This window comes from Vollenhovia emeryi, unplaced genomic scaffold (assembly GCF_000949405.1).
Source record: "Vollenhovia emeryi isolate VEMERY1.0 unplaced genomic scaffold, V.emery_V1.0 DF939210.1, whole genome shotgun sequence".
NCBI classification, from domain to species: Eukaryota; Metazoa; Arthropoda; class Insecta; order Hymenoptera; family Formicidae; genus Vollenhovia; species Vollenhovia emeryi.
Window position 1 is genome coordinate 22170 of NW_011967156.1, and position 23104 is coordinate 45273.

The window sequence follows — 23104 nt, forward strand, 5'->3', positions numbered from 1 at the left end:
TCTCTCTCTCTCTCTCTCTCTCTCTCTCTCTCTCTCTCTCTCTCTCTCTCTCTCTCTCTCTCTCTCTCTCTCTCTCTCTCTCTCTCTCTCTCTCTCTCTCTCTCCTGCTCTCGCTCTCCTTCGCACTCTCACTCATTCACTCTCGCTCTCATATTGATTTGGTATACATATATCAATTCTTTTACAAAATATGTTCTAGCTTTATATAGGCTATATTTTAATACTATAGTATAAAACATGAATAATGATAAAATATTAATTAAACGAAACGCATTAATAGCTGTATAAAGGGAAAATAAATATAATGGAAAATTCAATGGATGATGTAAAAAAATCTTATTTTATATAATAATTTAGTTTTCAATAAAATAAATATGTAATAAAATAACAAGTGCAATTTTCAATAATATAATTTTGTACATACACATTTTTGTACGTTTGAATAGAATTTTTAATTTTTTTTTTTTAGAATATTCATTTTTAACTTCTTTAGACGGAGAGGGAGGGAGAGAAAGAGAGAGAGAGAGAGAGAACAGAAAATTATTACAAAATTTTCTGCACCATTAATATAAGTACTTTATGTTCGAATAAAAATAATTACGTCATCATTAGATTAACATACGTCCTTTAAAATATATGTACTAGTTAAAGAATCGTTGTCCATTCTACCGCAATAAATCTACCCTTATTTCTCTCGTGTTTTTCAAGGGCTACAATATACAAACGCTTTAGTTTAAGCGGAAAAATAGACTTTGCGATTTGTGCTTGCGTGCAAAAATTGTTCGTGCCGCTTATGACAGCCTGAGAAAGCGTCGTCTAGGTTGATGTCTAGAGAATAGCCCGGGAACCGAGGTCGGCCGGCTCGGTGGCGGTGTCTCTTTTAAGGGCGCGAATATTGGCCTCCTCAATAGTATGAATGGGCCAATATTCAAATGAGCCATGTTTAGTGCACGCGCGACGATAGAAGCGCGGCGGTGCAATTATGCGAGGTGTTAATACGATCACAATGGTGGTTCGCCGGGGTTGTTCACCAGCCTCGACTACACGCGGACGAGACAAAGTTTTGTCCCCCGCAGGAAACGAGTTCGGTGCGAGAGGGCGGCTCGCGGTCGATCCTCGCTGGAGGCATCGCCGGATTATTATTGACGGCCCTGCCGAACGGCCGGTCCGGCTGATGTAATTGGGATTAGATCTGTAAAAATACGGCAGAGCGCTTATGCGAGAACCGCGCGAGATCGGATCTTTCTGTGACCGCGTCCACGTATTTCTGCGACGAGGAACAGATTCGAAATTAATATGACAGAGAAGTGGCAAATTATTCTAGAGTTTAGACTATCCTGCGCATCATTATTAAAAAGATTTTCAGCAGTGAAGATGAAAAGTAAATCAATTAACTTCTAATCCTTTTCATTTTCAACAACGAATATCAACATCGAAATAAAGTGATTCAAACGTTTGTATTAAACTCACGTCGACTAATTTGTCCCGGTTTATGCCATGATATTTGAAGAAAGGTTTTATCGTTGCGCATTCTGCATCAAATCATTTATGCGAAGCGCACACCAGATGCAACTTGAGTGCGTATCGCTTATCGGTCCGCGATACTGCTTGGAAGCGTGCCGTTTCGAGTATCACCGTGACAAATTTCAAGTGAGCTTTGTATCCCCATAAACCATTATTTATCTCAATTTGTCGCGTCTGTTTAAGGGAAAGCAAACGGGGAGAGGAGGGTGGTTTCGAGATTTACCGATGCCCCGTTACCATTTTCCCTCTGTATCGCTCGCACGTGTATCAACCCGACGTGACCGCAATGTATCTGAATCAGTTAAGGAATAAATAAGCAGGCAACACTTACGTAGGATAAAATTTATACCTAACGCGAATACGTGTGCGTAATCATATCTATTTATACACAGTTGGAAAATTTGCGTTTTCTTGTTTAAAAAAATGTTAATGTAAAGTAATGCAATTGCATCTCTTCTACAAGATATCGAAATTAACAAATTAGAGTAGCAAATCATTGAAATATACCTGGACATTGCAAAGTAATATATTTATATTACGAAGTATTAAAAAATCATGCATATATTGAATGCAATTAATATTAGAGAAAAGTCATTGCTAAATTGGTAAGCATATCATCTGTTGGTTCGACCATGAATTTATTGCTCTTGGAGCGAAATCTGCTGAGTGGAAAATTGATTGTTGGATCGTGTAATCGTTGCGAAAAGAGATCTGTGATTCAATTTGGACGTTGAAAACCTACTGTCTCATATTCGAACTCTACCTCGTAATAGAGAACTTTGCTCTAGCTGTTAAATCTAAGTGAACTTTTCATGCAGTTCTACAAAGTACACAAAACTTCTAAATTAAAAGCGTAATATAAAAATATACTTTCTAAAAATAAAGAGACATCAAAGTAGCATAATTTGAAAACAAAGCTAGATTATAGGACAATAAGAAGGAATTATCTCAGAGATCAACCGACACATTCCAATTTGTATATTATCTAATCGCATATCGCGGGATAGAGATCTGTCTGTGAGGATTGCAGTCGCCGGAGTCAAATCCACTTCCGATTCGTTTCTTTCTTCGGACGAGAGGCCCGGTCGGAGATCGACGATATCCAAGCAAACATTTAATTCGCGATTACATTATTTTCGAGGGGCGAGGACCAGCCGACTACCCCGCTCCCCTGTCAACGCCAAAGCATCCCCCTCGGCACGCACACGCGTGTCCGTCGAACGGTTTGGGACGTACTCGAACCACTCTTCGACCCCTGGAATAATAGAGATTTCACGCCGCAGGGCCCACTTCGGTTCTCACAGTAGGGGTCTGGCCGTCGAACGATCTCCTGTTGTCCAAGTCGTTCGTTTTACGCTCGTGCTCGCGCGAGGACATTTAATCCACCGGGCGGCGCGATCGTGTGCCTCTAAGTATCTGTTTATAGTCCTTGGGGATCAATTTGTTTGCCAAATTATTTATTGGTCAAGCGGGCAGACGAGAACGGCGCCTCACGCTACCGCGAATTTGTTTGATCTGCGATTGGGAATGCGGTTTGGGAAAAACAAACATCGCGATCCCTGCGCATTAGGGTATTCTTTATCTTTATCCGTTGAGCCGCGACATATCGAACCTTTAAATCGCGTATTCAAAATCCCAGTATGTTGAGCGAGAAAGAGATAAATGGAAAAATATTGGTAAGAGAATTAATTTCAAGAATTATTTAAAGAGAAATATAACGCCGGCTTTGAGATACAATTTTCTTTCTTCCGCGGAAAAAATTTCACACACTGGTATATCGCAAAGAGTATTTCACATTACAAAGAAAAAAGGGTTTCAAAGATACCTCAAAAAGTTGGAGCAGTATTAAAATCAATAACCATGGGAGAACAATACGTAAAGAAAGATGCAGTAGAAGATATGGCTAGCCATTTTTTCTTCTGGATCCAATCTGTGGAAGTTTTGACAGCAACTCGTGCATTAATCTACTAGGAATTCACGTGAATTAATGTATTGTGCAATTACAAAATTTCGAAATTTTTTAACTTTCGCAATTTCTTTGGAATTTGATTTTAAACGATTAAATTATAAACACTTTTCTTATTTTTCTTATCTAGACAGAGAAAAAGTTAAGTACATTTAAATACGTTTAAAGAAACAAAAACCGATTATTTTATATTAAAGTGTTTCCTTTTTTTCTTTCTCCATTTAATGTATGAAAATATTTAAAAAAGTATCTTTTACTTTTATGTCTCTACATTACAACAAAACTACATCGAGATCGATTGTGGAGACTTGCATGGTTTCTTATCAATTAAAGGCATACGTGCCTTAGTATGTAATACTAAAATAAATATATGAAATTACTCTTGCTATCGGAGACTAGAATATTGTAATTATTTGTCACTAACAAACCAGACACCCATGCAAATTTATGCCCCTGAGTTTTCTTAACGCCTAACACCCGTAGAAATTCTCCTTCCGGGGAAAAAATCTGCACCCTTCCATTTCCAGCGTCGCCAACAATGATGTATCCCTTCGCGTCGATCTTCAGTACCTCAGGTGATCTACGAATTAAAAACTATTGTCTAGTAAGTCTCCAGATTCTAAGAATAATATAAACTTGGCGTCGATAAAATAATTGAACTTTATATTAACCTAAATAAACCCTTTGCCGTGCCGACGCCACCGATCGACTGGAGTATTTGCCCATCGTGATTAAATATCTATAGATAAAAATTGTACCTATTCTCAATATTCGTTAGTGCAACAATAATAATATACTACAAGATAAATGTATAATTTTTTCAATAATTTATACATATATACACGTAATGTACAATTAATGTACACACGCATGCACACACTTTCTTCAATATTTTATAATCCCTTTAATTTTTTTCTGCAATATTGATGCAGTATACAAGTGCAACTTAAATTTCCATGAAGCTCGAAGGAAACTTAGTTTAAGCTAGAACAAAGATGAAGTATCCGTGACAACCTTAAGAATGACTGCACCTTTACTTTGTGATTGCCGGAATCGGCGATGACGACGCGCGTTATTGTGACAGCCACGTCGGTCGGTTCATTCAATTCGCTCGCGGTCGGGCCAGTCTTTTTACGGAATCTCACGGTGCCGCTTTTAGTTTTACCCTTGGGTCCGATGCTGTCCAGGTACGTGCCATCCCTCTCGAGAATCTGGATACGATTATTCCCGGTATCAGCGACGTAAAGCACGCTGAGTTCCGGATGAAAGGAGATTCCTTCCGGCGAGCACAGCTCCGACTCGCTGTGACCTTTATCGCACATGCGGCGAACGAGCTCGCCTTTGTGATCGAACACGAAGATGCAGTGCTTCCACTTGTCTACGAGAAGCACCGAAATGCGAATAAGTGGTCACTGATAGTTCAACGAAATACAAATTCACTCGTAAATATAATTATTGTCTGAATTAATACACCGAGCTTATCAAGCTGTGAATAAACAATTTCAATCAATGCATAAGTGCATATATTAATTGCCTTAGTAGCAGGTCGTAGCATGTAGATTGGAAATCACTATTATTATACCTATATTAATTATGTGGAGGTTGTAACTCTTTTCTGAGCAAGATAAATAGAAATGATGAAGGAAAATCTTCGCTATTTAATATGATCTGCTATTCTATGATTATATATTTATTTTAAATCGATGCACTGATGCAAGCTGCACTTTCTTAAATGAAATTATATACTTTTTTAATCGATTCTTCTTATTATTCTATGTATAAAACTATTAGGCCTAGTTTAGTTACGAGAATCGCTCCACATTATATTACGTGATTTGAATAGCAATTTACTATATACGTTTATTAATTATTGGTGTACTTATTTCGTATATTTTCATTTCGTTGAACCGTTTGTCTAAAAGAAAAAGATGTACAGACGCAACGAAAGCTAGTGAGGAAAGTTTAAAATTCGGGAGGTCAATCTACGCTTTAGGATTAAATATTGAAACCTGTCACGTATATCTCGTCGTGTTCCTGCAGGAAGGCAACTCCTTGAGGTGCCATCATCTCCTGGTGACGAATCCTCCGCACAAGTTTGAGCTTCCTGTCGAGAATGACAATCCGTCCCGATCCCGGACAGGTTGCGATAATGTTATCCCTCCAGGAATCAATGGCAAGTGCCGATGGTCGCAGGACTATGTCACGGGTCACGATAATTTTGGGTGTGAAATTTTTCCGCCTGCCGTATCAATTTCTTTTACTTCACGACATCGTACCGTTACATATTGTATAATATTTAGTATCTACGGAATCCTTCACGTAAAATGACTTTCATTTAGATTTAAAGTGCACATGATATTAAAAAACGCAGGTAACACAGAAGTTAAAGTTCTTATACAGACGTGCTCCGAAAGAAACGCTTATACATATATTCATGTATGTATATTTTAGGAACCTCTTGACACTTTTATGTTCATTGATAAAAAATAGTTTCTTGGCACAAATTTTAAAAATCTAAAATTTCCTTCGTTTTCTCTTCTTTTTTTCTACAAAATGCTGTGGCCATTTTGTCACAAATTGTAAGAAAACTTTCGATTTTAAATTCCACTCACTTGTAACCTTTCTCAATAGAATTGCAGAGTTAAAATTATAGATAGAGGAAAGTCCTCTATTACGAGATAGAATTCTAATACGAGATAGCAGGTTTTCAACGTCCAAATTCAATGGCAAATTTTTTTTCGCAACGATTACGCGATCTAACAATCAATTTTCCACTAAACAGATTTCACTCCAAGGGCAATAAATTCATGGTGGAACCAACAGATGATGCTTATCAATTTAGCAATAACTTCGCTGTCCCATGTTAAGAATCTATCTCGTAATAGGGGACTTTTCTCTACTATAACAAAAAGATGCGTACGTAAATGATCAAAAACTAGTCTAAATTTGACGAAACTAATACAATAACTGTGTACAAAATATGGTTGTTATAAAAAAGAGTTACTTACTTGTACGAAGGGCCAGTCTTTTCTCTTGTAAATGATCTTCCTTGCTTATTAACTTTTCTAAGCTCCGCTTCAACATCATTCAATTCCGACTGCCAAATGGTAACTGCGGCCGTTATTTCGGCGGCCTTTTGCTGTAGGTCTAAAAACATTTTCACCTGAAATGGACAATTAGCGTATTATCAAAGACGAAATAAAATGGTAAAGCAGTCACGCGATACACACGTATATGCGCTTAATAAAATCCCAATCTCATTGGACACTAATAAACGAAATAATTCACGCTTAAAATTAAAGACAGATTTTTATTCCCAAGCGCCGATACAACGATGAAAGTTTCCTCCAGTGTGAGAAGTTGGGTCGCGGATAAATCGGCGAATGAACGAAAATGAAATATGCAGAGCAATGCAGTTGACGTTCTTTGCCGCAAATCCCGCGCGGTGTGCAACGACGCGTCGCTAAATTGCGGTCAATTTTCTGGTATAAAGAGAGTGAGAGAGAGCGAAAAAGAGAGCGAGGGGGGAGAGGGGAAGAAAGATAGAAGGAGGGAATGAGAGGGCAAAAAAAAAGAGAGCGGTGAAGCTTTGTGCTTTCTGGCACTTACGGTACCCCGAACTGCCCCGAAGTCGTACCACCGGCGGTCACGTGGCGAAGCGTGCGGGCCCTTTGTTCCGATCGCGGTCCCTCTCCTTTCTCTCTTGCTCGCCCTGACCGTTCGATCGTCGCGAATAGGAGGATCGTTGCGATTCAATGTGCGAGGACACGTGTACCAAATAGGCTTGGTTGCCCAAAGCCTGTTTGCGCCAGCGACGAATCTCCGACATCGCGTCGGCGATTCGCCAATACCATAATCTGACGAAGAATTTTCATCGAGGACCGATTTCTTTCTCATTTCGGTGAAAATAGATACATGTGTATGAACAAAAGAATATATATATGTCGATGTACTTGGGTTCTATTATATTAGCATTTAAATCTTGGACTTGAAGAAGATGTGCGAGGACACACACGTGTACCAAATAGGCTTGGTTGCCTAAAGCCTGTTTGCGCCAGCGACGAATCTCCGACATCGTCGGCGATTCGCCAATACCATGGCATAATCTGACGAAGAATTTTCATCGAGGACCGATTTCTTTCTCATTTCGGTGAAAATAGATACATGTGTACGAACAAAAGAATATATATATGTCGATGTACTTGGGTTCTATTATATTAGCATTTAAATCTTGGACTTGAAGAAGATGTGCGAGGACACACACGTGTACCAAATAGGCTTGGTTGCCCAAAGCCTGTTTGCGCCAGCGACGAATCTCCGACATCGGCGATTCGCCATTGTCATAATCTGACGAAGAATTTTCATCGAGGACCGATTGCTTTCTCATTTCGATGAAGCTTAGAAGATACATGTGTATGAACAAAAGAATATGTCGATGTACTTGTTCTATTATATTAGCATTTAAATCTTGGACTTGCTTGGACTTGGACTTGCTGGACTTGGACTTTGCTACCTCCTCTTTCTCTCTTTCTCACACACACAGTTATAAAAATACTACGTTTGTTTTTGTGATAATTAGATAATCTTAGATCTTTGCGTCTGTCATGGCGAAAAATGTTTAGGAAACGAAGAAAAGTCATATTATTTCTCGGAGGCAAAGATACGCCTTTCTCCCAAATTCGTGGCATTTATTTTTGTGCCACATGCGACTCGTCGGATCGTTCAAAGTGCATCTCAACTGGTGACTTCAAAGCGCGGGTGCAAAGCGCGTCCGCCGTCGTTTTTTCGCGACACTTAGCGTGCCGATACGTTTCACGCCAATCAGGCGGACAGGGCGACGCGTGCCGATAAAATGGTCACCCAAGAATCGACATCTCTGTCCGACAATTTGGTGCCTTTCCTCCGCGAGAGCGGAAGTTGCCGACTGAACCAGCCGTCTCCAGAGCGATGTGCGAAATTCCGTAGGCAGAAAAATCAAGGGGGATGAGCTTCTTAACAAGATGCGCCAGTTCGGAGAACACTGCAACCTTGCGAGACGCTGCAAGATCTTCAGCATCTACTGTAGCAGAAACACAACAATAAGTTGGAAAAGTGGTTGTAATTCGCAAACCAAACAGGATCACATGGACCGTACATTTACGTGAACTCCTTCAACTGCCTTACAACGTTACATCATTTCTGAAATAGATTCTGCAAATAATATTCTACACACACACACGCGCGCGCGCGTGCAAGCACGTGTATATGCGACTGTATTGCGTACGTATTAGAACGTACGCATAAAAGTTACTAAAAGCTATTGGCTAAAATAATTTTTTATTCGTTGAAAATACGAAAGACAAGAACCCTAGGTAGCAAGCCGATTGTCGCTATTTTGACGTTAAAATGACGTGTTTTGACGATACGTCGGCGTCAAAATGACGACAAATAACGTCGGCACGCTACCTGGTAATTGCCCTGTTCAAAATAGCGAATGTAATGGTAGAAATAAATTTTTTATACGCTTTTTAAGCGTTTTTATGAGATATCAACGTTTGCACCCCTCTGTTACGTTCACGCGCGCGTGCAACAGCTACAGCGACGGTTCTTTTTTAGCGATTGGCAAATGAGCCAATCTGGAAATCTAGAACCCCCTCCCTCCCCCTGTCGCAGTTAGACCGCGCCACCCCCCCCCGTGCACGCGTTCTTTAACCAGCGCGATATAAACATACACGTCGGAATTAATGATACACCGTTTAGTTACGCGTCAGTTGATTTTCCCAGGGCAGCAGCTTTGTGAATTTCAAGGGGCGTACGGTGGAGGGAGAGGGGGGTAGGGGAACTTGTATCTTAGGGGATCCGACACGCGCACTTCAATATGTCACTGTGGCTAATTTTAGGGGGCCAACTACCCCGCCACCGGCCACCCCGGGCACCGCCGGACCTCAAAGACGGGAAGAGGGTGTATCGTATTCTGTAATCACCTGCAGTAATCAGCATCGAATCCAACTTTCGACTCGATTGTTTCCCTGTCGACGTCCACTATCCTCCCCTCCTCGGCGCCCGCGTATTGACGAGCCTCCACGGCACATTGTATTAACTCTTTCATCACCACTTAGGGCCAGTTTCACAAACGTCGGTCGACTGCTAACCGAGGGTTAATTGATTTTCTGTCTCCTCTTAGATAGCAAGATAGAACGAGGTAGAGAGTTGACTGAACTCTGGCTAACAGTTAACCGACGTTTGTGTAACTGGCCCTACCCAGGTAGCACAAGACACCCCTATGAACATTTTAAGAGAATATTCTTCAAGAATATTTGGACCATTCCATAGGTCATCCTTATATATTTATCTTATGTTCGTAGAACATTCGACTGGCGCTACTGTAAATCTTTTTCGAATACGAATAGAGTAATCTATCGAATATAGCGTGTACAAATAACGTTAAGAATTATTTGACGCCAGCAAATGACTAACAATGATCACTAACGATGAAATGTACGCGTAGGCAACATCTACACTGTTGTTGCGACAAATATTATCACATGCCTCGGTGGTCGAATTGGCGAGACGCCCGCCTAGGGTGTAGGGAGGTCCAGGTTCAAACCCTGGCTGAGGTAATATTTTTCGCAATAAATTTTCTGTGTTAAAAACACATCACATTAAAAGCTTGATTGTTGTCAGTCATTTGCTGGCGTCAAATAATTCTCGATGCTCTACTTTTACTTGATAAAATTGCTGCGCGACTTTTTAATATCGTCCTAGAAAAATTTGTACCCGTTGTCAGTTGTCTTTTCGCATAATTCCGTTCAGTTTCGACGAATGATCGGGGCGGCCACTGCATCATTGTTATTCGTCGGATTAATACAGACGATGAGAGACGAGTTCGACAATTAAGTGACTTCGGCGAATGATTCGGCGGTGCGTTACATAATTGTCAGGCCAGTCAGTCATCGGGCGAATTTTCCGGGCTCGGCGAATATCCGCGCTAGCGGGTGCGGTAATAAATTATAAAAGATGATCGGTAATTAACAGTAACTGCAACTGGATAGCGTTTATGCCGTCGCTATGGAATATACGCCCGCCGGTGCCTGTAGCTGACTCTTTATGGTGGGGTGTGCTCGTGACGTGAATTATTAGCCCTTGGGCTCTACAGAGAACCTCCGGGTTGAGTCTACATACATATATGTATATGTATGTGCGTGTGTGTGTGTTCTCTTTCTCTGTGTATGCGGGATTTGTGTTCGCGGGCGTGGCCTGGCGAGAGTGTCGGGCGTGGCTACGAGCCAACCCCGAAAAAGCTATGCCCCGAGAGAAAGAGAGCGTGCTGAGGGAATGTATTTACGGGGAATTGATTCAGGATGGATCCCATTTCGCCCACGCGAATGTATAAGCTGCAAAATCCGCTTTTCTTACCTACTTTGAACAGCCGCCGAGGAGCATCCTCTCTCGCGGGTATTTTCCATCGATATCGAAGCGATCGAGTCGCGATCGATTCGAACGTGTCGGCGGATAAATTTCGAGGGTCATCGGGAATTTAAATGGCAAATTTCACGCAGAGCATCGCAGTTGTCTAGATGCATTTCTTACGGGTTTTCTTTCAGATTACGTTTGGATCCAAACTCGAGATTCTTTTAGTGACAATTGAAAAATTGAAGGATCTCGACAAGTGGGAGCTGAAGAATATAATAGATTACGAAATCTTCGTTTCTCGAGTGGCGAATCTTGCGTGCTTAAAAAAAGATTTAACTCGTTTAATTCAATTCAATGTACTACGACACTTATACCAATGTAGATTAAGTTTAATTTCGGTTCAACTTACTTTTTACGTCTTACAATTAGAGAAAGTGATAAGTCACATCGAAATTAAAATTAAAATTAATCCGCACTGATAGACATTAATGTTGAAAAAGAAAAAATTGCGATAGATTGATTGCTTGTTGCGAGAAATGCTTCCTCAAGAGACTGAAGAGGTATCGTGTAAAAGAATTAGAAAGAAATACAACAAAACTAATGTACAGAAATTATTAAAATTGTACATGTTCGTCATAAAGCGCAATATGGCGACGAAGTCGCAAGTGTATCTCCATTCGGTTTATTTCCTTGCGGTATAGGGATTCTCTACCTTGAGAATGAGCGGCAGAGTGAGAAATGAATGGAGAGAATGAGAGAATGAGAGAATGAGAGAATGAGAGAGAGAGAGGGGGGAGAGAGAGAGAGAGAGAAAGACTCGTAAAGGGACAAGCAGTGAGAGAAAGAGGGAGAGGAGGAGAAGGAGGAGGAGGCAGGCCGCGTTGCGGAGAAAGAGACAGGATTCAGAAGAGCCTTTGCCATCGTACCAGACCACCGTGCCTGCGTTTGTACAGTGGTAATGGGCTGTCAGGAGCAGACGTTGGCTGCTCGTGCCTTATACACCAACACCATTATCCTCTTGCTATCCCGGTTAGGTCCTATCGGTTCGCGAACCCGCCCTGAACTCGCTCTCTCGTCGCATCCCTCTATCTCTCCCCAGCCTCACGGCTCATTCCTCGTCGTTATCGTCAGTTTTTTTTGCTCGATTTAACGTCGGTACATTTCTGCATTCTATACGAATATAGCTTTTCTACTATGTTTTCAACATTCTAAGCCGAACTTGGTAATGCTCGGCTGATTCAAAATTTATTAGCAGTCGTTTTCGTTTCCTGTTCATAATTTTTGTCATAGGTAACATTTTGTTACCTTTGAGTTTCTTTTTGAAGAGAAAAAAGTTCATAAAATGTGTCTTGTAAAAAAAACTGAAGAAAAGATTTTTTAATTTAAAGACAAGTTTGTCGATTGTCGGTAGCCTCATCAATTATTTTTTTCTTCTAGAATTGAAATTAGAAGACTAAAATATCAGTTAAAATTAACCGATTAATTGTTGACATTCATTTTAAACAATTGTTAACACATAATTTTAACTCACATCACTTACACTGAAATTTTTCAAGATAATTATGAGTAGGCATGTGTTGTAACCGATAAGCTTTAGAAAATTAAACATTAAAAGTAAAAATTATTGAATAAGAAAACGTGTTTTTAAACGACATACTTAATTATGACTATGGGTGTGCTGCTAATTTATTACACAAGAGCTTGTGACACGTCTCTCTCTCTCTCTCTCTCTCTCTCTCTCTCTCTCTCTCTGTGCGCGCGCGGGTGCATACGAATTTGGGTATCACTTTTAAAACGTGTCAAAAACAAAACTCTGTTAAAACATAATCGAGCATCGTCTGAAACACATAAAGCAAGCGTATTAAATTGAAATATAAAACGAATATACTGAATAACATAATATATGATAGTCGAATTAATTTAATTTATTTAAATTACCTTTCACATAAAAAAATTATTGCAATATGTCCGAAATAATATTAATTATATGCATTCCTTCTATTCAAAATAAAATCTGTCACACTTTACTAAAGTACTTTATAAATTAAAATTTAAATATAGCAGATTAGCAAAGAATCTTATGCAAGGCGTATCGATACTTCAATTTGTAACTGTATCATTTACGTGATACTTTCTATTTAAATGCAGACATATCTCGCATATGCCCTTTCTACACCTACGAACGATCTTTGTGGCTCATCCGAGTGGAGAAATGTACACGGACATTCTAATATGACCACCATACTAGAGTATGAATTTTAGTTCACTATAATTTTTAACCGTCTTTTTATGTAGAAATGGCACCATAAATGGTCTCAATACGGCAATTTTTGCCCGTCTATCTACTCACTAAGATGATTCTACTTGTGGCTCATCCTTGTATTAGGTGTAGAAAAAACAATAGATATGTATGCTACTCTCACATGTTTCATTTTCACGTGAGAGAGAGAGAGAGAGAGAGAGAGAGAGAGAGAGAGAGAGAGAGAGAGAGAGAAATATGTAACATGATAAATAATAATTGTTCAATACGAGACTACTATTTTTTAACGAAATAAACAATCATTACATCTATCTCTACGTAAATCAACAAATGTGTATTATGGTAATATTTTATTGTGTATATTTTATTATGATATCGCGATTACGAATAATTATTGTGAAAATTACTGCTTTAAAAACAGAGAAAGATGGAGGAGAGAAAGAGAGATGTCATTTTTCACAACATTAAATTTCAGAAAATTCTAGAAGTGGATTATTAAAATTATAATTTCTCGGCACGAGAAACAAACTGCCCGAAACGTCTTTACTTATTACTGTAAACCTGGTAATCATTTCGCAAATAACATATTCGCAAAGTCAAACCTTTGCATACTGTCTTTTGCTATTTGCATCTTCGACGAACAGTTAAATTCTATAATATCTTATTTATCGTATTTCATCCTGATTACATGCAACGAGGTATCATAATCTCACGATATTTTCTCGCGTCAGCTCTCCTTAGATTTTCCCAACGATAATTTTCTCACAGTCTTTTTTGCGTGTGTTACGTAATGTTCCTGTTGTCGGCACAGTTTTCCAGGTCTCGGGTTTCTCGTCTATCTTATTAACTTATTAACTTTGTAGGAAACGATGAAAATTCCGACTAAACCCAGCAACCCCTGCTTCTCGCCTCGACCAACTCCACATGCTCGCCATCCACCTCCCCCTCCCTCTGCCCACCCTTCCACGTGCCTTCCTCCTCCCAAGTAATCAATACTGTGAGGCGTCCTGCACGGGACAGGTACAATGCTGGTCCAGATTTTAGAACCGGAGGAGAGATCGGGGTGTAGCGTTAGAAGAAGCGGAGAAAACCAGGTTTACTTTAGCTCGAAAAAGAACGGCAGACTGGACTGTTTTCGATAATTCGATAACTTCTTTCGATTTTTCTGCCATGGACAAATGCCGATATGTAATTTTTTTTTAAATAAATACACGTCGAGAAACCTCACTAATTTTTTTCACACTGTTTCTTTACTCATCACTAATCTCGGTTGAAATATTACGCAATAAATTGATCAATTAAGCAAATTAATTAAAATCTATTAAAATTCTTATGTAAAAAATAGAATAATTAAGTAAAAGAAAAAGATTGATAAGGAATAAAAAGAAGAATCTTTATCGATATACATAATAAGTGTGCAGAAAGATGTTTAAAATGATATTTAAAGATTGTTTTTAATCTATTGAAATTTATTATCTAATTAAATATTAAATTTTTAAATATATTCTTAGCTTCGTGTAAATTTTTCAATTCTATTATTTAATATATAACTTATGTAGGAAACGTTACATATTCATAAATGTACTCTACACACATACACGTAGAATAGACTCCTCTTTTTATTTGATGAAAAATTAAAATATTAACAGTTCAATGTGCCATACCTTTTCCTCATTATCAGATAGAGTATCATATAACACTTCCTTCTGTTCTGTTATCTCCGCCTGAGTTATCTGCATCCTTTGCCTAATATCGTCAACCGATTCTTCTCCCGTAGCAACTATATGCTCTACCTTCTTAATGCGATTCTCCTTCGTTTTATTCAGTTCAATTATCTGAGCCTCGATGTCTCTTTTAATAAATTCCACCGTTTCGTTTGCTTTACTCTGTAATAAAAAAATCAATTAACTTTTAAACGCGCGAGCACGTGCGTACATGTTTGCAGATTTTTAACGATAACTGCCAGCCTAACGTCGTTGGATAATCCTTTCTACTGTTAATAAACTACTTACACTCATTCGTTGTTTAACGATAAGACATTATCCATTTAACTTCAAACGTGTCGTAAAAAAGTCTTAGTGTATTTTCGGGTGTAATTTAAATATTTCTAAAATATTCTTTGTTATATAAGAGAGTTAATTAATAAATTGTGATTACCTGAAAGCTACTTATTTTCTCTTCGAATCTCGTCGCTGATGTCTCGAGATCTCCGTTTATATTGCCTAGTTCATCTTTCAAATCATTGGCATGACTTGTCCAGCAATCGTCACAGAATCTCTATGAAAATATTAACAAGTAAATTTCATGAAAGGAATTTTATTCCTTATCATCCACTCTATTTTATAAATACAACTAAGGTTTTGATAAATTGATAGCTACATTTATTCATGCAAAGCATTAATATACTCATGTTAGGAATGAGAGGAAATAATTATTGTAATACTAATGTAATTGTAATGCACACGCGAAGATTGATAATAATTTCAAGCTATTTCATTCCCGAAACACATATTTACAAGAATCACGTTAATATCCAAGTCTGTGAACTGTACTTACACGTTTGCAGTGTTTGCATTTGTTTATAATCTTGCGAACCTCGCCGCAGGAACGGCATATCTCGTCACGTATTTTTGGTGGTAAAGGCGCAAAGCTCACCGTACTTTTCGATTCTTGCTTAGCTGATGCAATTACTGCTACATTGCATACAGGGCATATAGAGCTGCCATCTAAAATAAAAAAGGCTGTTAATTACAGTATATTATTAAATATTTGAATTTATCCAAAAATCCACAAGATGTAATCAAAATGTGAATTTGCATCATTAACGCCATCTCCATAAAATTGTTTTCCAAATTATTTTGCTTAATAATTTCGAATTTTTAAGTGTGACACGCTGCAATAATTATAAGCGCATGTTAAGTGAATTTCTAATGGCAAATCTATTATATATATATTATTAAAAAGCATGATTAAAACGAGAACATTATGCAATGTATGTATATCAAAATACTTGTAGAAAGTATAAAATAGAGGACCGATAATATAAATTTGTTTTAAATTCTTTTAATGTACACTAGGAATCACTGATGCCTTCCCATATGAATTTAGGCACATGTAGAATGCGTATACATTTTCCATGTATGTATACGCAAAATGTATAAATGTGCACAAATTCATGCGGGATGGCATCGGTGATTCCTAATGTACATTTACGATTAAAACGTTTAAAATAAATGTTCATTGCTAAATATGATCATAGTATAACAAATTTACTTGTTTATTACATTTGTATAATCGAGATACTCCTCGTCTAATAAAATATAAACGTAATAAAGTACCATATTAATAAAATTAATTATGTAAAAATATATATTAAACAACATCCAACGCAATGGTAAATAATTACAGTGCTTGTAATGCATTCATTGTTTATTATGCAGATATCGAATCCAGCTTACTAATTTATTAACTGATTATACTTTCAAAAGTGGATTATATGCATACATGAAAGACAAATGGTGATATCGACTTGATAATTACATTATGTAAAATTCAGTGCAGTACATGATCAATTAGGGAATCTCGCAAACTCGGAAATTCTCATTCTAATTAAAAGAATTGTATTGCATACATGTAGATGAGACAATTAGATGAATTTAAAATTTGTTTTCATTAGATGCCAAAACATCTCGAAGAGTGAAATTAGCTGGCTTTAAACAGGCTTTCTAATAAGAGATATTTTTAACTGTCTCTCTCCCTCTCTCTCTCTTTCTTTCTTTAACTGAAAATTTTTTTACGTATCTATTTATTTTATCCACATGTATACAAGATTTGATGAAAATCAGAGTTTTCAGGTTAGTAATTTCTTTGTAAGTTAAATTAAGCATACGTAAACCAAGTGAGCGTATGACATTGATTAAGTCAGCCGTAATTAACATTTTTAGAAAAATCATAAACATTATAAAATTTGACACTGTGTTAATTTTTATAATGATTTAATATCATGAAGAAAATTGTGAAATTAAATATTATTAAGAAATGCAATATTATTAAAATGCTTGTCATCAATGTTAGTTGGCTTAATCGAAACGTGAAACAATTGCTCATAAAAAACTAGCGTTTCAAATAAAACTGTACCTCTGTTGCGTGATAACATAAAACGATTTTGGAAACATTGCAGGCAAAAAATGTGTCTACATTTCATCATTCTGGGTGATCTTACGATGCTCTTGCATGCCACGCATTGCGATCCGTTCACAGATTCGAACGAAGTGGTCCTGTCGTAGGGAAAATAAACAGCAATTAATTAGTAACAATTGAAAATTGCAAAATTAATAATGACCAGTATCTTAATAATGAATTTACAAGCACTTGTTTTATAGCTTCCGACGTATTACAGTTCAAAATAAATGCCAATATTTGCAAGCACTCTCTCTATGCGTTTTCGCTCAAACAAATTATGGAATTGCATATCTGCTTTGAAAAACAATCGTATTTTTTTTCACGCCACTGATTTATCCGTTTATCCTGTGTATCGAGGTCGGTGGTCCAAAAATTTATAGTTTACGAGGTATTTCATAATTTACATCAAAATGTCAGAATGAGGTGTAAACTATTGATTTTTCAATAACTACTTTACCCACACATAGTTCTATAAATATTCTTCTGGAGTGCAAATATTCTCAACTTCAGAATATTCCAATCGAATATTCTATAAATGTGTATAGATTATTACAATTAGAAATCGTATATTCGTAACAAAGAAGAATATTTTTTTAATACTCGTCGAGAATATCTTTGGAATATTCGTTCAGAATAATTGTTTAATATTCATCGAGTTTATATATTGCACATTGTTTATTGTGCAATACACTTATCTTATGCAAAAGGCAGTGAAACCTGTGATCATACCATGTATAACCGACACGCTATATTCGACAGATTATTCTATTCACATTCGAAAAAGATTTACAGTAGTGCCAGTCGATTGTTCCACGAACATAAGATAAATTTATAAGTTATTTATATTGTTCTTTTATATTGTTCCTTAGTGTGCTGGTTTCTCTTTAATTTATTATTTTATATTATATGTTTATACCATATGGTTTCAGTTTACTTGAGAAGTTTACTCGAAACGGAGCCAAAACGTTGTAGATAAATAAATATATTGCCAGGTTGGTCAACGTACAACATAGCATTTTTATCTCTTTTATTTGAATATTGCTGGTGACAAGAAGAAAGACTTTTATTGTAAATTTATAAGAATGACCTATATGGAATATTCCAAATATTCTTAAAGAATATTCTTAAAATGTTCATAGGAGTGTCTTGTGCTGTCTGGGTTAATACTGATAAAGTTAAATATAATATACCCTAAAATAATATACAAGATAAAATATGAAAACGTGACTTTCACGGTAATTGTACCTGCGAGGACGGACGTTTTGCTCCCTCGGAGAAAAACTTCTGGATCTCACAGACCTTCTGCCAACGGAAGCGGATCTCCTTAAGGATCTCCTCGCTATTTGACGCATCTCCCGCCTAGCCGAGCTTGACGCGGTGATGTTTTCCAGGCTCGAGTGCAACGGGTGTGGCAGTTGTCGCTTGACCATTGTTTTTATTATTCGGAAATTACACAGCAATTAGAGAATAGCAACGGCTTTCTTTTCCCATCCACACATCAGAAGGAGAAAGATAAACTCTGAACTAGTGCAGCCAGTTCAGCTGTAAAGAACAGACCGCGAATGATTTACAGTTCAAAATGAACAATCACCTCACACACATTACACAAGATTTACAACTTAGGATATTATTTATAATATTATATAGAAGTAGAATGTTATGGTATCGTTTCGCCGTGTATCGTAAAACTGATAAAGAACATTCGGATGACACACTTTATCATTGAGGCCATCAGTAGTGACACTGAATCATTTGCTGCGATAAGATAAATGTGCCAAATCTTATTTTCGTAATAAAATTCGGGAACTTCAATTGCAGTTCATTCGCTTCGAACTCATAATTTTCGTAACAATGCAGAAATCAGATCAGTTTGCAATGTTGACGTATACCCCAGATAGCACAAGACACTCCTATGGACATTTTAAGAATATTCTTCAAGAATATTTGGACCATTCCATAGGTCATTCTTATGAATTTATCTTATGTTCGTGGAACAATCGACTGGCGCTACTATAAATCTTTTTTGAATGTGAATAGAATAATCTATCGAATATAGCGTATCGGTTATACATATATGGTATGATCACAGGTTTCACTGCCTTTTGCATAAGATAATCCTAGTGGCACAGTGCATCGAACAATCATTGGTTAAATATTGGCCCAATATTTGGTTGTGTTGGGCCAACGTTTAGCCAATGCACTGTGCTACTAGGGAAGTGTAGTACACAACGAACAACGCGCAATACATAAACTCGATGAATATTAAAAAATTATTCTGAACGAATATTCTAAAGACATTCTCGACGAATATTTCAAAAATATTCTTCTTTGTTATGAATATACGATTTCCAATTGTAACAACTCTTACGAAAAAGTAACGAAATAATTATTAGAAAATTACTGTATATCAGTAATTGAACTATCAGAAATTACTGATGTACAGTAATTTTCTAATAATTATTTCGGTGCTTTTCCGTAAGTCCCAGTCTACAATAGAGATTTAAGCCCTAAGCCTTAAGAAATTGACTAATCACAGTCGCGCATTCTACTCATACTTGACCGTGATTGGCCAATTTCTTAAAGCTTAGGGCTTAAATCATCTATTGTAGACTGGGACTAAGGGAATCTATATACATTTATAGAATATTCGATTGGAATATTCTGAAATTGAGAATATTTGAACTTTAAAAGAATATTCGTAGAACTATGTGTGCTATCTGGGACGTTGCGTGCGTCAGCAAATGCATTTTATATTACAAATTAATTACATTAAAGATCGGTAATTAAATGCGTATACATATTTGTATCAAACGTGATCGATTGCAACGTGAGGTCAGTCGCGACTACGAAGAAGCGGGATCCAAATTTTTTATTACAATCATGTAAAAAAATGTAATAACAGATAACTATACTTGTATGCCCAGTGAGAAATGATTCGTCGATCGATGTCGAAACGACGTCGAATCGACATCGACACCGTCGAATTGATGTCGATTCGACATCATTTCGACGTCGATCGACGAATCATTTCTCACTGGGTGCGTGCTCGTAATAATTAAATATTGCACGAAATCGTCTCTTATTCTCTTTTTCCGAGATAATACAAACTCAGAACGATTGCCTGATCGTCCGTTTATCAGATAAACTTTATCTCATCTGGCTTTCATATCGATTGTTTTCCCTCTGAATAGTTTGCACGTGTTCTAGCCTGCAGTTCTAACTTAGCGTGGACACGAACCATGTACCGTTACCGAGTGTAACAAATGTAGTTGACGTCCACTTTCTCAGAGGGCGTATTCGTCTTCGACGCTTGTTGGCCGTTTACAAATTTTCCTTTGATATATCTACGATTAATAAATAATCTAACCTCTTTTTTTCATTTGCAATTCAAGCTGGAAACACACGAAGAAACTTGAGCAGCGAGACTTGAAACTTAAGAATTTCAACCAATCGGAATTTTCAGCATTGCTCAAGTTACAAAATGACTGCCCGCGTTCTCGACAGCCACCGGTCATTTCTTTAAAGTATTTCAAGTTTTACTGCTTAAGTTTCTTAGCGTACTCGGGCCTTTACACGAAATCCAATATTCAAAGAGAGAAAGAGAAAGACATGGCTCAACAATTGCGATAATCTTTGCGCAGCTGTAAATGAATCACTTTTTTATAATGATCGATGAACGTAAAAGTGTGAAAGAAAAATAAAGCCATTGTTCACCTATCGAACTCTCGTCAGATGTGTATAATGTACAAGCAGAGAGAAGCCTGAGTCCCGCGCTATGGTTAGGTTCCATGCAATGATTTTGTACGTAAGATAATCTTGAGTATAGAAAAGCATCGCATGACGATGTCACAAGGCGCGATCAAAGTTTCACAAATCTGCATTACCCACTTGGCAAAGTGTGTACATTGGCTACGTAGTTCACGTCCGCATTTTCCAATGTCCACAGAGGGCGTATTGCATTCGCCAATCACTGGGCCGTGGCAGCTGGTGGCAGCTCTCGGAGTACAAGTTGTAAGAGAATGCAAAGTGTAGAGCGACGATTGCATCTTTCTGGCAATAAAAGATGCTTTCACCTATCCGTAAGTTTATTCTTAATCTATAAGTTTAATGTCGTATAAAATTTACAAATATAAAGTTGAACTCTAAAGAATCTATACCTGTAAATTCGTCGAGTTCTTATCGTAGCCCTTATTGCAAAAATTAATAAATATTAAATATCAACGAAAAAATACAATGGAATTAGAGATGCATTCTACTTTTACTCATCTTACTGAAATCAATTTATTACAGATTTAGTCTCTTCTAAGTCATTTAAAGGGAGAAACCTAACAGGAACCCAACGTCTGGTACATGACTTAGCTGTGGATATTCATAAGAATATACAGCATTGGAACGATCTTCATAGCCAAGGATTCGCCTATCTGAAAGAAATAAAGCGGGAAAAACGCGATGAAAGTTATTCCGAGGCTTTACAAGATTTATGTGACAAGTTGGAAAACATTTGTGACGATCTGGCAAGTGTTTCACCTGAGCATCTCTTTTACCACAACACTTTACCATTTTTATGCTTCACTGGTCCATGTCATTTTGGCGTATATGTATTTATTGATCTAAATAACTAAAAGTTTATTTACAGGACGTCGTAGTTGGAAACCTGGATCAAATTAAACATCAACTAACGACTGTACCGGGCTTGCATAAAACTGTAGACAAATTGTTCGTAACATGGCCGATAACAAAGTTTGGTAAGAAACGACCTCAGCAAGTCAGATTTGTTAAGAACGCACTTTGCAAAATGTTTGCTAAAAATGTTGTGTGGAAATACCAGCAGAAATGTAATTTTCTAACGGAATATAATGGCAAATTGATTACAGAAATTTAGTAGAATTTGTTACTTTATTATTAAATATTGAAATGATGTTGGCAGGCTCCGTTGACGGAATGCAAGCTTAATAAGAACATAGTTGGCGCCAATCTGTTATTCCATTCGAATCTGCTGGCAAATCGCTAAAACATGGCTAACGTTTTGCTTACTAGAAACTTGTTTGTATATGATGAGAGTACTTGTAATATTTTTATTATAATTTTGATTGTAATGTTACTGTGTGCGCTTAAAAAATGTTTAGGTGAGGTAGCAGAAACTATACATAAAGCATATCATATGGAGGCCAAATTGAAACGCAAATTAGTTGAAAATGTTGCTCACAATCATACGGAATCGTCGAAGATGCTCCATATTGCAGCATGGGTGTACGAGCCTTCACTAACTGAAGATTTAACAATTTTATTGGAATCGTTTCTTAATGAAGTTGGCCTTAGATGATAAAAGCTCTCGATGCAGCATTTCATTTCTTTTTCATTTTAATAAAGTTAGTAAAGTAACGATGAATTGCAATTTTATTCATATTAGGCAGATTCAAATTAAAACATTTTAATATCGGTACAGGTATAACCTAATATACGATAGTTGATAACTATTTCAGTTTTTTGAGCAATGAAGAGAACAAAGTTGTTTAAACTCCGATTCTATTAGTGTACAGTTATGGTTATTTAAAATAAGTTTTTCTACATTTCTTTTTAAACTTTTATTTGTCTATTCCTTCTATATAAAAATGTATTGCGATAATACAAATTTCTTTGTATATTGTATTTTCTTATTTAACAAAAGAATAATCATATTTTAAGCATTCAATGAGATTCCTCTATTATTGTTATATTCAAGACAAGCATTTAAATATTTTATCTTGATATTAAAAAATTTTTATTAGTGATTTAAAATA

General features: G+C 37.1%; 2 protein-coding genes across 3 annotated transcripts; one reads left to right on the plus strand and one right to left on the minus strand.

Annotated features, from left to right (window-relative positions):
- Positions 1–3237: 3237 nt before the first annotated feature.
- LOC105561134 (RING finger protein nhl-1-like) lies at positions 3238–21253 on the minus strand. 2 transcript variants are annotated; one of them, XM_012010860.1, is made up of 11 exons: positions 21039–21253; positions 18570–18866; positions 17280–17419; positions 15699–15868; positions 15300–15419; positions 14807–15028; positions 6499–6653; positions 5500–5729; positions 4522–4868; positions 4162–4229; positions 3238–4070 (listed from the first exon to the last, which is right to left on the minus strand). In XM_012010860.1, the coding sequence occupies exons 2-11, from the start codon at positions 18752–18754 to the stop codon at positions 3848–3850; spliced, it is 1860 nt and encodes a 619-aa protein (XP_011866250.1). In that variant the 5' UTR covers positions 18755–18866; positions 21039–21253; the 3' UTR covers positions 3238–3847. The 2 variants fall into 2 exon arrangements, with proteins under 2 accessions (XP_011866250.1, XP_011866251.1); XM_012010861.1 differs by having other exon boundaries at positions 4031–4084.
- Positions 21254–21288: 35 nt separating this feature from the next.
- On the plus strand, positions 21289–22939 carry LOC105561135 (cyclin-dependent kinase 2-interacting protein-like). Its single transcript, XM_012010862.1, has 4 exons — positions 21289–21403; positions 21615–21838; positions 21961–22069; positions 22451–22939. Exons 1-4 carry the CDS (start codon positions 21388–21390, stop codon positions 22645–22647), a joined length of 546 nt encoding a protein of 181 aa, XP_011866252.1. The 5' UTR covers positions 21289–21387; the 3' UTR covers positions 22648–22939.
- The last annotated feature ends 165 nt before the right edge of the window (positions 22940–23104 follow it).